Source organism: Meriones unguiculatus, chromosome 4 (assembly GCF_030254825.1).
Source record: "Meriones unguiculatus strain TT.TT164.6M chromosome 4, Bangor_MerUng_6.1, whole genome shotgun sequence".
Lineage (NCBI taxonomy): Eukaryota > Metazoa > Chordata > Mammalia > Rodentia > Muridae > Meriones > Meriones unguiculatus.
The window spans coordinates 141,622,900-141,640,846 of record NC_083352.1 but is presented as its reverse complement, the minus strand read 5'-3'; the positions used below and the strand labels follow the sequence as shown (position 1 = coordinate 141,640,846).

At 39.1% G+C, this 17,947-nt stretch overlaps 1 protein-coding gene across 4 annotated transcripts in view; it reads right to left on the bottom strand.

Moving 5' to 3' along the window:
• Nucleotides 1-17,947, bottom strand: part of Pak5 (p21 (RAC1) activated kinase 5) — a 356,591-nt gene that overhangs the window by 30,393 nt on the left and 308,251 nt on the right. For all 4 annotated transcript variants that reach the window (XM_060383201.1, XM_060383204.1, XM_060383202.1 and 1 more), the window contains one exon: nt 8,221-9,006. In XM_060383201.1, the coding sequence (XP_060239184.1) occupies nt 8,221-9,006 (786 nt within the window). The remainder of the gene's footprint in view (nt 1-8,220; nt 9,007-17,947) is intronic.

The following is a 17,947-nucleotide window of genomic DNA, read 5'->3' as shown; positions in this document are numbered from 1 at the left end:
TTATAAGTAATTATAGCAATGAATTCATTTAATCAATCAATTTCAGCAGTGGTGCACTGCGGTGGACAGGGCATAAAACTCCTCACCGCTATCAATTGCCCCGATTACAGCTGGCTGTCAGCCAGAATTCCCCTGATCCATGTTAGTTAAATGCACATTAATCTGAATTTGGCAGTGTAATCAAGGACCTAACTGAACTGTGAAATTGAATTCTGCAGTAGAACATCATTTGACCATTTTATGCCAAGGCAGAAATAAAAAGGGGGTGGGGAGAGGGTGGGGAGAAAGAACAGAAGGGGAAAAATCATACAGCAACATCTCTTTGTCATCAGGAGCTTCTGCACTGACATCAGGGAAGCTGTGGCTGGGTGGTGCTGGACGATGGCGCGTGAGATGGCTGTGCTGCACATCTGTCCCCAGAATGGGGACTGAGGAATGCTCCGTGAAGGATGGAGATTATAGGGAAGGGAGACAGCTGCTTCCAGGACTTAGCTGTGACGCTTCAATACACCTTTTTGGAACACAATGAAACAAAACAATTGCTCTGTTTTTTTTTTTTTTTAAAGGCATACTGGGTGTTGTTTGCTTTCCATAAATCAGAGTGGGATAAAAGAGAATCACAGCCTTCTATTGTCTGAGCATGGAAAGTACATCTTGAATTTTCCTGACTTGACTGAAAGGAAAATGTTAACAGGACCAGCATTGGCTCTCAGAAGGGAAAACGATCATCTGTAAACCAGACAGGGAGAATTGGTAGTGTTTTGTTTTTTTGTTTTTTCCCCTTCAGAGACATTTTAGGGACTGGTAATTAGGAGAGGGCAACTATTCATTCTGGTGGCCCTCCTGGTGTGCTCTGCAATTCCACTTTCTCCCTTGTTATAGGCAGAAAGCACCAGTGATGGAGAAGCTGATTCCTGCTTCCTCTCAGGCTAGCTGTACAGCTCTGCTGGAGGCCTCTGGGCTCATGGGTCTTCACTCTTGGTTTTCCTGCCTCCTGGCTGTCCTCTGAGCTACAGCCTGTCTCATTGCAAGGCATTAAAGAACCCCCTGTTGAACCCTAATAAAATAATTACTGTTGCTTCTGAAAAAGGGAATTTTGATTTTTATTGGTGCTTCTTTCCTGGTACTTACTTTAATGTATAAAATGGAGCAGTCAGTTTCATAGTGGTTGTATCACATTTACTCTGCTGAACAACCAAGGTATATATAGCACATGCTATGAACTGATGTTCAATTTTTGATAAAAGAGTCAAGTGCTGCCAATGGGTAGTGCCTTTGTGACACTAAAAACGTTAAGGCATCTCCTTAAGGTGTTGAGGCAGGGGGTTTGGGAAGTAGGTTAGATTCCAGGGGCTTAAATACAGTTGCTGCATATTGAGTTTGTTTGCAGTAGGAAACTGTTAAGTGCATTGAGCAAGTTGCCAGGGAATTTCCCCAAACCATTGAGTTGGAATTTCATTTAGGCCTGTAGCGATATATATCTCATAACAAAGAGTCTGAAGAGTCAAGTCTTTCCTGACTTACTAAATAAATGGTAAGTGCACATTGCAGACTAAATAAATGGTAAGTGCACATTGGATAAGCTACTGAGCTTTGCACACAGGCAGTGAGTATCTCTATGAAGTTCTATAAAGTAGCTCTATGAAGAACTAAGATTAAGTCTATGATGAGCAGACTCAAGTACACTGATATTCCTGGCTTTTCTTCAAACTCTGAATTAGCATGTATGTTGACCCTGATAACTGATCTTCCTGACTCAAAGGGAAGTATCCTCCATCCAGCAGCAGATGCTCTGCCTTATGATCCCTCAGTGCCTGAGACAATAGGCAGGGACCATGAGCCCATGGGGATTAGTTATTTGCTTCTAAATATTGTTGACACATGTCAGGGTGCTGAGAAAATTAGGAGTGGACAATACCAGGTTATACTCGTTTTGCCTTTTAATTTAGTAATGGAGAGAACTACTCATGGTGACCAAAATATAACTTTACTTTAAATCACAAGAGCATTTTCAGGAAGGTGTTTGTTTATATGTAAGGGATATCTACAGTCATAACTGTGGGGCACATGTTAAAGATTATATGACATTACTTTTTTACATGTGTTACATACCTGAGTGCGTACCCTACAGGGACATGTATGTAAAGGAAACAAAAGTAAGGGCAATAACATGACATCCATTGTTATGTGAAGTGATTTAGGAATCTTCTTTTTTTTTTCCATTTCTTTCCTCACTCAAATTTTTTGGTGCAGCCTTTTAGGTTACAGTAGCATTGACATTGCATTAAGTAAAAGAGAAAAGTAGAGCAAGAGTTGATGCTTTGTTAGAGATGGAGTCTGAACATGCCAGTGCCACAAATAAAATGAGCCATTGAACATGTGATTCCTGAAGTCTGGGCACACAGGTTGTAGTGAATTTCCTCTCTGTGAAAGAAAAGCACCAGCCAAAAAGTGAAAAGCATTCCTCTAGCCACTCCAGAGGAAGTTCCATGCTTTACAACTTGCACACTTCTCTATGCATAAATTGGTCTAGAGAAAGTGTGACCTTAATAAGCCATCTATTTAGCACACAAAGAACTATAGCATTGGGTTCTTTGCTGCTCTGTATATAGGAGATAGTGTGGTAAAGTGCTCAAGATATATACACAGTTCTCACCGAGCCCCTAGCTTTCATGAAGAGTCAGGATTTCACTGTCAGTCATGAGTGAAGTCAACACTATGTGATGGAACCAGTGTTCTCGTGTTGCTCACTAAGACTTTGTGTGGTTCTGAGGTATTTATTTAAGCACACTGGCCTTCTTTGACCCATATCTCTAAAATGAGGACAGTCACAGGCATGGGAAAGTCCATGAGAAGAAAATAGGTAAGATTTTGTTCCTATGGTTTAAAAACATGTAAATGATCACATACAAAAAGCATATTTATACGACTGTCTTTTCTAGAGATGGCAGCATGCTTTCTAACTAGAAATATTCCCTTGAATAAGGGTTTATACTGTTTGCCATGTGCTGACTCCTTGATGATTATTAAACTTATTTAATTCTCATCACAATCTCAAAGTATTAAAACACTCTACAGTTCAGGAAATTGAGGCACAGACAAGCTCATATAGCTTGTCAGGACTCAAATAAAAATCTAGGCCTAGCATGTTTCTGTATTAGGTGACAAAACTCTGGCTATCTTTAAGAAATTCAAACAAGGCAATCATCCAAGGTAGAATGAATTCATAGAAAGAACGTTTAGGATTTTCTCACCTAAGTCTATCTTTGAAGCTTATGGTTTCAGTATTTACCCATAATTCATATTTCTAGGTAAATAGAAGTCATATCTGGAACATACTATAAACAAACAGCACAGAGGGCTTCCTTGTGCGAATCTCACCAGCAAGGCAAGGGCACCCAGTGGTGTGTGTCCTGGGTGGAAATCCTTATACTCACTTTTCTGCTCCTCGGCTTTCCTCTAGTGAAATACAAATATTCTGGAAGTGTAGACTGTAGAGTCGGAGGGATGAACCCTACCTCAGCACTACATTTATATACTTGGGGAAGACCGTAAAGACAGCTTTCTGGAGTTTCAGCTTCCTTAACTGCCAAACAAAAGGTCTTGGATTCTTCTGGACATGTAAGGACTAAATTAGGCAATGTCTGCAAAAGGTTTCTCACATTGTGCTTAGACCACAGTGACCCTTGTATTACAGTCACTCTCTCTATGTCAATTTCGAAACTGTCATTTCAACTACATATACAAGTAAGTAGACTGTTCTGACATAAACTTGTTTAACCCTCAGTTGATATGAGGCATGGACTGGCTTTATTTCCCTTTTATAGTTAAAGAGGAATCACAGTTAAGCAAGCAGCCACTTGGTTAGTAAATGGCAGTGTTATAACTCAAATTTGAGCAATTTATCTCCTCAAACTAAGCTCCTAACTGCTCAAAAGTGCTTGGTCAAGGGCAGCTGTAGAAGTCTCCTCCAGAGCTATCTGATTTTGTGTGGCTTTTTCCAATGTGAAGAGTGATATATATTTTTTGCAGATATTTTGATTATTATGAGTGAAGAATGGGAATCCTTGCCATCTAATAGAGAAGAGTGTAGGGCTGATATTATCTATACAATAATACAGAACAATTCCTTATAGCAAAAAACAGAAACAAAAAAAAAACAAAAAACAAAAACCCCAAAACCAAACAAACAAAAAAACAGGTCCCAAACATCGGTAGTGTCAGAGTATTAAAATAATTTCTGGTGCAATGTCACTACATTAGTGGTAGGAGTTCATAAAGGAAGAGTGCAGATTTGGCACTCTCTGAAGCTGTTTCTGTGTTATGGAGGTATGCATCCTAGGATTAAAACTAAAGATCTAGACCCTAGTTGGTACATGAGCTGAATGGCAAGCTGCTAATGTGACCCCCAAACCTTATTCCTTATTTTACAAGGGCAAGAAATTTTGCTGTGAGTCTTAACTAAGCAACATGCATATCTGGCATACAGCAAGTGCCTGGTGAAACACTGAATTGTCAGTGCCAGGAACTTCTTAGTGGCTTTAGCCCAAGGTATTCTGTTGGCAACAGGATGCATGAGCTGACATCTATATGCCTGGTTCCTGGAAAGCACTGAATAGCAACATTAAAACACAAGACGCAGTATCTCCCCCCAGGTTGCTGTATGGTAGACAGGTCTTCTGGGGAGAGTGGGAAGCATTCTTTTTCTCTTTTCGCTGGTTTCTGTAGTTCTGTGATGAGAGTGGTGTCATACTTTGACTTTTCTTTCCCTCCTCAAGGTGTCATCTGCTCAGTTTCAGGCAACAAGATTTAAAAGTAGAGAATAATGTTAGTATCAATGGATTTTGTCACAATTTTTATTCTTGTCATGCTAACGAGAAAAAATGGAATGGGGCTTTTTGTTGTCACTCTATATTTTTCTTCACTGTGAGAATTAAAATTTTAAAAATTTAAAAAACTTTAAGGACAAAGCATCAAACTGTTATCACACATATACACATATATCCCTCTTCATTTTTGTTACATGGGATTTGTGCTTTTCTTTTCTTTTCTTTTTTTTCCCTAAGTGAACATCAACCGCCTTCTTCTAGAAACTGTCATGAAACAAAGCCAAATTATCTGAGTCGTGATCACTATTTCTTTCACCAGCTGGAAATCCAAATGCAATTGGTTGGGTTTTTAGAGTACAGCTCTAAAGACAGAGGCGCCTAACTGTTTTTAGAGCGATGTTATATTTTTAATGAAGTAAGTGTTTTAATTACCTACATGCTTCCCGCCTCCTGCCCTCTCACAAAACCTGTCATTTCTCATGGGTTTTGGGAGACAAAGGAGTGTTAGCTTGGTCCTTTGAAACCCTGGATTAAAAATACTGAAAAACTCATGGAAGACAATATCATGTGTGAATATGCCCATATTTTTCCTGAGCTACAATTGCTGATGCACTGTTTTTGGGTTTAGAAAAGCTGGAGTTCAGGACAGGAGATTTGTCTGACATATTCAGAAGTCTACAAGAAATGAAGCAAATACTCATTTCTGGCTTTGCCTCTTCTTCTTCTTCCTCTTATCTTAAAGTTCTGAAACCTGGACCCTCTGCGCAGATGTAGCCCATGGCAGCTCAGTCTCCAAATGAGCTCCCTAGTAAGGGAGCAGGGGCTGTCCTGACATGAACTCAGTGGTTGGCTCTTTAATCACCTCCCCCTGACGGGGGAGCAGCCTGACCAGGCCACAGAGGAAGACTATGAAAGACAGTCCTGATGAGACCTGATAGGCTAGGGTCAGATGGAAGGGGAAGAGGTCCTCCACTATCAGTGGACCAGGGAAGGGGCATGGGAGGAGATGGGGGAGGGAGGGAGAACGGGATTGGGAGGGGATGAGAGTGGGGCTACAGCTGGGATACAAAGTGAATAAATTGTAATAAATAAAAAATTATATTAAAAATGTTCTGGAGAGTTGTGAAACTTATCATGGAAATTTAGTTGCAAATTCAGGTGAAACACTGAAATAAAACAGGCCTGCATAATGGGAAAGACTGGGCATGTGGCATGTGACTGTAAAACTCAGTGTTCTTTTCTGGGAAATGAGTGTGCAAGGTTTGTTCTTGGTGATGCTAAATCCTGAAAGCCTTTAGGGATGAGTGAAGTGGACTAGACAGAAGATGAACTAAACTGTAGAGCCTTTGTCCCTTTTGTGAGGACAGGGTTTATCTCCAGCTGTTTCGTTTTGAATCCTATATGAAAAGATGGGTCCAGGAATACCAGGATAACATGTCATTTTTCAATCTCATAATTTGAGACTTGGAAGTAAAAGAAAAGACTATCTATGTTGATGGGTCAAAAGTGACCCCAGGGCTGAGAGGTGCAACATTTCAATAGCATTTTCTCAAGGACAATGATCTAAATAAGCTCCTTCCTCTTTGCTCAGATGCACCACAAATATGCAAATTTATTTGGTAGTTCTGGGGACTGAATTCAGGTCCCTGAATGGTTATACATGTACTCACTCACTCAGCGACTTTTTAGCTCTTTGTCTTGAGACAGTCTCTAAGCCCTTGAGACATTCTGTTGCCCAGACTAGAACTGAACTTGTAATCTTTGTGCTACAGCTTACTAAATCCTGAATGCAGGAGTGTGCTCCATGCCAAGCAAAATCTTTACAGTGAATTCTGACCACATGACTTGACTCAGCAATAGAAACTATCTATTTCCTTATTTGTTTCTAGAACTATGAAGGAGTTCCCCCTCCAGAGAATGACCTCACAGAGAATGACTTGTGTTAGAGTTGTATTAACTCTGCCAAGTATCAAAAATGTAGACGCTGTGTGGGTTTGACTGTTGGCTATTGGCTAGTAAGACCTGTGTTCACGATTGCCATGAAAAGAATGAAGTAAAAGTATTTGTAGTACTCTAACTCTGATCATTCAAATACATTTAACATGGCAAGATTAAAAACATTAGGATCATTTAAATTTTAACTGGAAGTGTCTTTTTCAAGCCTTCTTCTTCCCCGCCCCCCAGGATTCACTTCTAATTTCTTATCATGGTAAATAAAATAACAGGTTCTTTGTTTCTTCTAAGGTATAGCTTAAGTTACTTCCTCTTTGCCCAAATGGCTTCTTTTAAACATTTTAGATAATAAGGAAAGGAAAAAAATTGACTGCAATTGACAAAGCAGATGGCTGCAGGTGGACTGGCCCTGGCCTATGTTATCAGACAAGCTGTTGAGGAGAAAACATTGGCACAAACATAGGTTATATTCCAGTAGTTGTGTTCCCACCAAGACTATCTTGAGAATCAAGGTGATCCACAATCCATATCCAAAGCCTTCCTTTTTGCTTTAGTTGTTCAGGTAAGGTGCCAATCATTTGAAAGTCATCATGGACAAATCAACCACTTGTACCTTCTGGGTGATTTTTAAATGACTTTATGTGCTAATGGAAGTGATGAACTGTTAACCAAGGACCAGTACTTTCCCCATAGTCTTCAAAGTGTGGGATATGTCAGACTTGCCAGTTCCCAAAGCAAATGTATATGAACCTTATTTAAAAGTGCATACTTCGGGGTAGGGACTGGCTCCCTGATGGGGTGTCTGTTTACTACACAGGACTCTACAGTGGGTTCCCAGCAGTACAAAAAGACAAGAAAACAAACAAAACAAAACAAAACAAAACAAAACAAAAAACCAACCCTAAACAATCCTTGAGTTAGATGCTATTGCTGAAAATACTTATATAAAAACTGTTATTAAGATTTAAAAGAATGATTAAAAGAACACACTGTTTTATAAAAGACTCTATTGATTTGAATATTTTTATATATATATATATATATACATATATATATCCATATCTTTACATGAACTTTGAAGTATTATGGACTATTATGCTATTGCCTGTAATGACCTACAATTGTTTATTCCTTACCTAAGAAGTTAGTAAATAAGATCAGACTGTTTTTATCATTAGTAAATCAGAAAATTTTTCTATTAAATACGAATTTCCTCCTGTTTTAATCAGAATTCTTGTAGTAGATTCCGAAAGCCAAATTTTGATTATAATGACACATGGGCCTTGTCTTAAAGCCGCTGTTTATGGGACTCTTGGGAAAATGAGGTAGGATTTGGATAACAATTCTCACTGCAAAAGTAGTGGGCTCTCAAGACTCTGGCCATCTAGAGCCTCCTTGGCAGGGTCAGTCCTCATGGAAAAGAGGCATTGGATCTTACCTTTGGAATGCACATTGTGGGCTCAGACAAGCGAGGGTAGGTGTAGGAGTTGTACGAGTGTCCTTGAGGATGAGTTTTAAATGCACTTGCTCCAAATGGCATCATGGGTTCCTGAAGCCCTGAGCCTGACTTGGATCTCTGCCGCATGGCTGGCTGAGGGCTTGTTTGATGCAGGTATGATGACTTTGGTCTCCTGTCATAGTCATCAAGGCTGGGTCCCCAATCACTTTCACTGTATGTCAGACTCTCCTTGGAGCACCTGCTGGTCCCTGCAGTTCTAGAAGGCGTGAGTTGGAATGAGTAATCCAGTGGGGAGCAACTGGATGCTCGTTGATAATCCCACTTAAGATCACCATATTCACTTGGTTTGCTCAGTGAGTCCAAGTGTGTGTGATACTCAACAGGAAATCTGGCCAAGTCAGTTTTCAAAGGCTTCATTTCAGGATAGTAAGCATCTCCATGTTTCATCTTCATAACATGCCCATTTTGCTTGGCTGCATGGCTGCCTTTATAGTACAGATCCAGGTCGTCTCCATGGAGACTCCTTTCTCTGTACTTTTCATTTGTATAGTCAGCAGTAGTATCTGATTCACTAGAATATTGTGAGAAAGTGATGAAGCCATTTTCTTCTGAGTGGCCTTGAACATGGCTAGTGGCTCCCTGATCTGGGGTTGGTGGGCTTTCTTTCCTTAGCGAGTTGGAGCGAGTCACAGATATGTTGTCAAAATCCTCTAGCAGGCCATTGATAGAGGTTTCCTTGCAGGATTTATTCCCTCTGACGATTGTCTAGGAACAATAGGAGGAATGTTGTTTAAGAAAATATCTCTGGTTTTCTAATTGCTGGAGGAGAGTCAACCCCATTTCATCTAGTTTAAACCACAGAAGAAAACATGAGAGAAACATTTTAGTTTAAAAAATAAAGAAACAATTGTTGCCTAACTTCACTGGAAAAATAAATCAAATATTCAACAGTAATTTGGGTTTGCAAATTCATGCTTATTTGTTGCATTAGACTAGAGAGAAATATTTTTCTACTGTTTTGCAGACAAAAATAAACACCTTTTAAAATTACTTTTAAGCTTTGATAATTTTATACATATATGTATTTTGAATATACCCACCCTGTTTCCCTCTCTTGTCTCCTCCCACTCTGACAAACCTTCTTCACAATTAGCTCACCACCTAATGTCTTATTTTTGTGCAGGTTTTGTGTATGTAGCCATCGCTGCTATGTATTTATTTTTGGATTGACCATGTCATAGCCAGAAGGTATCATTTCACATCATTCTTTCTTATCCTTCAGCCCTTACAATTTCTCCCCCCCCCTTTTCTGCATTGCTCCCTGGGTCTTACAGTAGGAAACAGAGTTTTTTTGAGGCTGAGCAATGACAGTCATTTATTCTCAGCATTTTGATCAGTGTGAGTCTCTGTATTAACCATACTCACTGGAAAAAGAAGCCTCCCTGGCTATGGATGGCAGAAACACTTGCCTATCTAAGGGCATAATTGTAAACATTAGAAGGCAGTTTGGACACACATACACACAAACATATATATATATATATATATATATATATACATAAAGATTATATATATAAAGATTGCACACCCATTACTATTTGTGTTCTTATATATTCACACATACATATATAGACATACATCATATACACATATATATTACTATCAGTAATTATATAATCTTCAAATATATATATGAATATATGTATATGATACATATGCATATATATGAACACAGCTAGAAATGGGTGTGCAGTCTTTATATATATGTATAATCTTCATATATGTTTGTGTGTATATATATATGAAGATTATATATAAATATTGCACACCCATTCTATCTGTGTTCGTATATACATATATATATACATATATATACATATATATCATACACAAACATATATATTTGTTTATATTACTATCAGTAGTAATTTCAACCTGATGGCCAGTGTAAACCTTCAACTTCTGACAATGAGCTGATGGGTATAAATTTTAACAGTGTAAAATGTTTGATTATAAAAACATATTTGTTATTTTTAAATTCACTATTCAGAGCCAGGCATGGTGGTGCATGCCTTTAATCTCAGCACTCAGAGAGGCCAAGACAGGCTGATCACTGTGAGATTGATGCCAGCCTGGTCTACAAAGTGAGTCCAGGACAGCCAAGTCTACACAGAGAAACGCTTTCTCAAAAAAAAATAAATAAATAAATAAAAAATAAAAAATTTCAGATGATTTATAGGCATTGTCACTTACATATGAACACAGATAGAAATGGGTTTGCAATATTTATACATTTATGGAAGACATAACTGATGTTATAAGACTTCATGAAAAATTCTAAAAGACATTTCCTGAAAATGTGGCTATTGAAGAGCATGAAAATTAATTATGTTTCAATTTTTAATCCAATGTGATATTGTTAAGTACTGCACTACAGTCTTTGCAGTGGCCACACCCATATGTTACCATGTTTGAATCTGGGATTTGCTTGGAAATGATGTGACTGTGCCTGGGTCTCAGTTACAAACTGTTCCCCTTTAATAAACCTAAATAACATCAGAATATGAGGAACAGAGAGAAATGGCAAGTCACTTATGAAGCCAGTCAGCTGTGCCTTGGCTTGTCATTTCACAATTTGCAGAGAAATATATGGGGGTGGAAAAAGGAACAAAGAACAAAGCATGGCTATCAAGATTTTAGGAGAAAAATACTTTTGAGCAAGTAGCAAGGAGTTAAAAATCATCATGGTTAGGAGCAAGGGAAATCTCAAGTGTAAGGAGGGGACCAAGCTGTCCTAGAGCCTGGGAACAGTAGGTTAGTGTCTCTGACTCATGCTGAAAGACAAGGATTTGTTGTTATTTTGATGCTGTTCTTTTTTCTTCTGCCAAACAGTCTTAGATTAATTATTTTTATTTATGTCCTTTTAAATAGACTTATTTTAGAATATTTTAACAGTGACATTTCAGAGATGGGGCAGAACATTCCAAAGTACCCTCTCACCCATTGTCTCATGTATTGACTTCTTGCATTACTTTTAATGAAATGTCACTCTCACTAGGACTTCAAGAGCTTTCTCCTAGGGCTCTGGATTCCCATCCAGGAGAAATAAATATTTATTTATTATGCCTTCTGGGTCTCTTTGACAGTTTCTGAGACTTTCCTTGTTGCTGATGATCTTAGCAGTTTCGAGAAACAATGAACAGGTATTTTCAGAATGTCTATCAATTGGGTTTGTCTGATATTTTCACCATGATTAAACTGGGGTAATGGGTTTGGGTGAAGAAAGCTGCAAAGTACCAATTCCATCACATTATATCTGGTGCACACTCTCAACACGGCTTATAACTGATAATGTTACCTTGGTCACTTAGATGAAGCTGTATTTTGTCAGGGGGTTAAACTTTAACTTACAATTCCTTTCTTCTCTCCAAGAGCAAGACACAAAGTGAAACCTACCATGGAAGGGGGTGGTGGCAGTAGGCAGTCTTCTTCTTTTCATAAGGCATATCTGTATAAAGCATTTGGAGTTCTGAACAGGAGGCTTATATGTTGTACTTATTTATTTATTTATTCTATTAATTTATTCAATCATTTATTTATACCAGCATGACTGACTTACAGGAATTTATTAAATTCGTTGAGTTATGATCCATTTGTTTTGTCACCCGAATGGTTGGAGTTTTATTCATTAAAGTTTCTTTTACGTTGGTGTCTGTATTCCTTTGACAAGCTATCTTCTTTTCAGTGTAAAGCACATCAGTGTTTTCCCTCACCAGAAAGTGTTCTGCTTTTATCTTGCTTTTTCCCTTCCTCTGTTGCTTTATCAGCCATTTCTCTAAGAAGCCATCCCTCTATTTATTGGACAGTGGTCTAAGGCATGAAAATTGGTATTCTGAGTATACTTTATCATTACTTGGATATCACTTCTCCCAGGCCCTCCCAGTAAGCAGAACTAGAAAACATGTGTTTGCATACTACCACAGGTATACCTAAGTATCTGTCCATCTGTATATGTATTAAGGCATGTTTATATCTCTGAACTTAACCTGGTACCACTATATTCTTTCTAACCACCTCTTCTTTGTATCTGTAACTTCTTGCTTTCCGACATTTCTTAGACTGATATATTTTTCCTGCATTCCCTTCAGTATAATGGATTTCTATGGGATAATAGAAATTACTGCTGCTGCAAACAGTTAAACCATGGCTTTAGAACTGCTATTGCATGCACTTGTCACCGTATCCAGAGAAATGCTTACTTTACATACAAATTTAGGGAGTAATTACAGTGAACAAAATTCTATCTGTTTGTTGATATAAAAGGAGAAATACTAACAGTGCTATGAGAGAAATGTAATAGACTCATGTCCAAACTTTGAGCAGAGCACAGGAAGTCTTATGAAAGAGGAGAGGGTTGGAATCGAGGGGACAGGAGCCACACAAGGATACCAACAAAGCTAAAGGTTCTGAACCTTTAGCTTTGAACCTGCAGGCGGTCCTGCAGAGACTGATGCACTAACTGAGGACCATGCATGGAGAGGACCCAGACCTCCTATTCAGATGTGGGGAATTGACAGCCCAGTCTCAATGTGGATCTCTGAGTGAGGGGAGCAGAGGCTGCCTCTAACATGAACTCAGTTGGCTGCTCTTTGATCACTTGCCCCTTGTGATGTGGCCCTACTAGGCCACGGAGGAAAAGGATCCAGGCCATCCTGATGAAACTTAACAAGCTATGGGCAGATGGCAATGGTGGAGAATTCCCCCTTTCAGTGGACTAAGGAAAGGGAAAAAGGGAGAAGGAGTGGGGTTCACAGAGTGCAAACGTTTGTTAAAAACAACTTTCCAGCACACACACACACACAAACACACACACACACACACACACACACACACACGAAAGTAACAGAAGGGTTTTATAGTCTTATTTGATCAGCAAGTTCAGTTAAATGAAAATCCAAGCTGACTTGTGTTTCCCTTATGGAATCATAACCATCAAAGCAACAATAATGAAATCCGAACGTGGAGAGTTATTTAATGTGGCTTAACCAGGCATCACATGGAGGTACTGCTACTTATTATAGTCAGCATATGATGTTTATTTTAAGTGAAATTTGTATAATTTCAGAGAAATCAATAATACAATAACTACAAGGGTATCAGTGAATTTTATGCTGTGGAACCTCCAAGCATTAAAAATCAATGCAAGGCAATCTATTTGCATCTGAAGCTGGGGTTCTCATTGTCTTTCCACTGTAACCTGGATCAGCTCAGCATCTGTTCTGGCTCCTGGTGACAGCGGCCATATTTCATGGCACTGCTTGTGCAGGCTGGAGGCTGGTGATAAGTGCTAATGGATCTGTCCAGGAGAACAGCTGTCTCCCCTTGTTCCTGGGGAAGAGATGAAAAAGTGCCTCTGTTCTCCCTGTCTGTATTAACCTTGACAATAATAAAGTGTGTAATTAACAGCTTTGCCCTAATAAGACCTTAAATTTCCTTTTCAAAAGACAGCATCTTCTCTGCACCTCAAGAATGGGCTTTACACTGTCACAGTAAATATTTCCCAGGAGGTCACAAAGCAAAAATTCCCGTGACTCGAGAATAAACTAAGGAACTTTTAGGTAATATCTTTAAATTGCACACCTGATTTCTGATCTTGCATGTGGAGAACCAGTTCACCTGTCATACAAGTGGCTGGAAACACCTGGGTTCATAATCACAATACATTCAGATAGACCCACACCTTTCCAAAAAGATTCAAATTCTCAGTTAGATTTTGAATATCACATCTATTTCCTACATTTTCCCACTGGATTAATTGGTCTGGGCGAATTGGATGAGAATTGAACATTACATTTTTCCTGGAAAAAAATGACAGTTTGGGCAGAACATCTCAGAGTGGAGGTATTGTGAGGATTTTTAAGCAAGCAATCAACCAACAAACAAACACACAAACCCCCAAACTCAAAGCAAAATCAACAAACAACAAAAACCAAACAAACCCTAAAAGCAAACAATAAAAATCCCAACAAAACAAAACCCTCAACAATTGTATAGTACTGGTAATTATGTATGTGGGATCCAAAATAAACCGATCATTTACTAACTAAATATAAAGCTGTATTTTGCATAAATTCTAAGAAAGTAAAATATTTTAAAGAAAGGTTTTGCAAACTTTCTGGAAATAAAGATTTCTTTTTAAATTGGAAAATGTTCCACTTTTTGCCAATTTCTCTGCTCCCTAACCCTAACCCTGTGATAACAGCACATTCACTGACGTTGACTTCCTATTCACTGTTTATAGACTGGGTGTTCTTGCTTGTGACACAAGGCATGTGGGATGAGGTTATCCAGACGGGCTTGAGGTTAAAGTCAGTTTAAGATGGAATGTTCCTGGATACTTCATTGACCAGGCATCACTGAGGACTATGGCAATATTTAACTATTACTTTTTTATTTAGTGCTTTCAGAGGAAGCACGCCATGATTCATGAGACAAAATCTAACCAAGTAATTAACAGGTAGTAGGTAGAATTTAACACTATTCTTCAAATATTTCATATTATCTTTATATCTTAATATGATTTCCCTGCAGTAGCGTAGCTTCTTTTGGTAACTATGGTGGTTTGAATAGGAATGGCCTCATAGGCTCACTTGTTTGAATGTTTATTCATTAGGGAATAGTGCTACTTGAGAGGAATTAGGAGGTGTGGTGTTGTTGGAGCAAAAGTGTCTGCCCCCAAGGCTAATGACTTAAGTTCAATGTCCAGGATCCTCATGGTGGAATGAGGGAACCAACAAACTCCCACAAGCCCTCAGACCTCCACACTCATACTGTAGAACACCCATCTTCCCCATACAAAAAAAATGTACCATTAACTAAAAGTTCAAGGCCATCCTGGACTACATACTGGGTTGTAGTCTGGCTTAAACTATGATATGAAGTTCCAAATATATATATATATATATATCCAACCATCACCATAATCTCTTGTATTTTTCTCTTAAACTAGTTTTTCTCAGGATATGTTTATCGCAGAAACAGAAAGGTAACTAGGACAGCCTGCACCTTAAGTTAGTAAGTGCCAAAGAAATGATATTATTAATGCTATCATAACTTAGCTGCTCTCTTTGTACCCAGACATTTACTATTTCCCACAGAGCAACCTGGTGCTCAAAGAATAGACAAAAATGTTGAGTCTCTGAAGCTTTCTTCATGCACAACAAAAACATGGGCTTTGCAGTATGTCTTTGATTTACCTTATGCTCAAACAGAATAAAATTCATGCTTTCCCCTTTATTCGTTCCTTCTTTCTTTCCTTTATACCTTTTTCCTTTTTATTTATTTATTTTTTATTAATTAAACTTTATTCACTTTGTATCCCCCCTGTAGCTCCTTCCTCCCTCCCCTCACAATCCTTCCCTTCTTCCCGCTTCTCCACACATCCCCCTCCCCAAGTCCACTGATAGGGCAGGTCTTCTTTTCCTTCTTTCTAATCTTAGTCTATTAGGGCTCATCGGGAGTGGCTGCATTGTGTTCCTCTGTGGCCTGGTAAGGCTGCTCCCCCATCAGGGGGAAGTGATCAAAGAGCAGGCCAATCAGTTCATGTCAGAGACAGTCCCTGTTCCCATTACTAAGGAACCCACTTGGATACTGAACTGCCATGGGCTACATCCGTGCAGGGGTTCTAGTTTATCTCCATGCATGGTCCTTGGTTGGAGTATCAGTCTCAGGAAAGACCCCTGTGCTCAGATTTTTTTGTTCTGTTGCTCTCCTTGTGGAGCTCCTGTCTTCTCCAGATCCTACTATTTCCCACTTCTTTCATAAGATTCCCTGCACTCTGCCCAAAGGTTGGCCATAAGTTTCAGCATCTGCTTTGATAGTCTGCAGGGCAGAACCTTTCAGAGGCCCTCTGTGGCAGGCTCCTAACTTGTTCCCTGTTTTCTCTTTCTTCTGACGTCTATCTTCTTTGCCTTTTGGGATGGGGATTGAGCATTTTAGCCGGAGTCCTCCCTCTCTCTCTCTCTCTTGTTTTAAATTTAATTTAATTTTTTATTATTATTAGTTATATTTTATTAACTCTGTATCCCAGCTGTATCCTGCTCCCTCATTCTCTCCCAATCCCACCTTCCCTCCTTCATCTCCTCCCTGCCCCTTTCCAAGTCCACTGACCCTGTTTTATCAGGTATCTTCAGGACTTGCTGCAAAGTCCTCCTCTGTGGCCTAGCAGGACTGCTCCTCCCTCGGGTGGAGGGAGAGGAGGTCAAACAGCCCGCCATTGAGTTCCTGTCAGAAATAATCCCTGTTCCCCTTACTATGGGTAGACCTATAAGATATGATAAACATAATGAAATCTATAAACCTAAAGAAGATAAACAAGAAATCAGACACAAGGTAAGATGATCAGTCCTCTCTTAGAAAGACAAATGGGAGGTGCATTGGACATAGGACAGGAGCCTACTGTAGAGGGCCTCTGAAATACTCTACCTAGCAGTGTATCAAAGCAGATACTAAGACTCATAACCAAACCTTCGGCAGAGTGCAGGGAATCATATGAAAGAAGGGGAGTTAGTATGATGTGGAAAGGATAGGAGCTCCACAAGGACCAAATATATCTGGGCACAGGGGTCTTTTCTGAGACTGACACTCCACCAAGGACCATGTATGGATATAACCTAGAACCTCTGCTCAGATGTAGCCCGTGGTAGCTCAGTAACCAATTGGAGTCCTTCCTCTTGATTAGTTTCTTTAGGTGTACAGATTTTAAGAGGTTTATCCTATATTATACATCTATCTTCGTGAGTATATACTGTATGTATCTTTCTGCTTCTGGGATACCTCACTCAGGATGATCTTTTCTAGAGCCCACCGTTTGTCTGCAAATTTCATGATTTCCTTGTTTTTAATTGCTGAGTAATATTCCATTGTGTAGTTGTACCACAATTTCTGAATCCATTCCTCAGTTGAGGGGCATTTGGGTTGTTTCCAGCTTCTGGCCATTACAAATAAAGCTGCTACAAACATGGTTGAGCAAATGTCCTTATTGTGCACTTGAGCCTCTTGAACATATGCCTAGGAGTGGTATAGCTGGATCTTGAGGAAGCACTATAGTAGTTTACCTTTCTTAAAAGTAATCTGTTTATCTGAAAGATAAGTGTGTTTACTCTACTCTTGAAATTTCATCATGTGAAGTTTAAGAAAGCAATTTGAGGTTTTTATTATTTTTAAGAATGCCTTAAGAATAGCCAAGGCAGTGGGAGAGTCTGAAGCATCTCCATTCAGCAGAATAAATTACACAGCTTTCAGCCACATTTGAGTCCTCTGACCAGTCCATGCACACTCCTGAAGCCAGGACTCCTCAGATGATTGTATTTCTCTTGGTGGTACCAGGCCAATCACTTCTAATCTCTTGGGGCCATAATGCTGGAGTTTCTTTTTGTGCCATTCAAAGTGAGGCCTTGGAAAAGCAGTATCAACATTACCCAGAAGTTTGTGAGAAATGCAGAATCTTAGTCTATCAGTATATAAATACAAATACAAAATCTACCAAATACACCATTTGCATTTAAGAAAAATCCTGGTAAGTCCTGCTTATATTGAAATCAGAGCACTGAAGACCTGCTGCCCTTTTGTTTACTCCTGGTTTCATACCCAAGCTATTTCTGAAAATCAATGAATTCTTTCCATGAACAGTATATAAAATTAATCA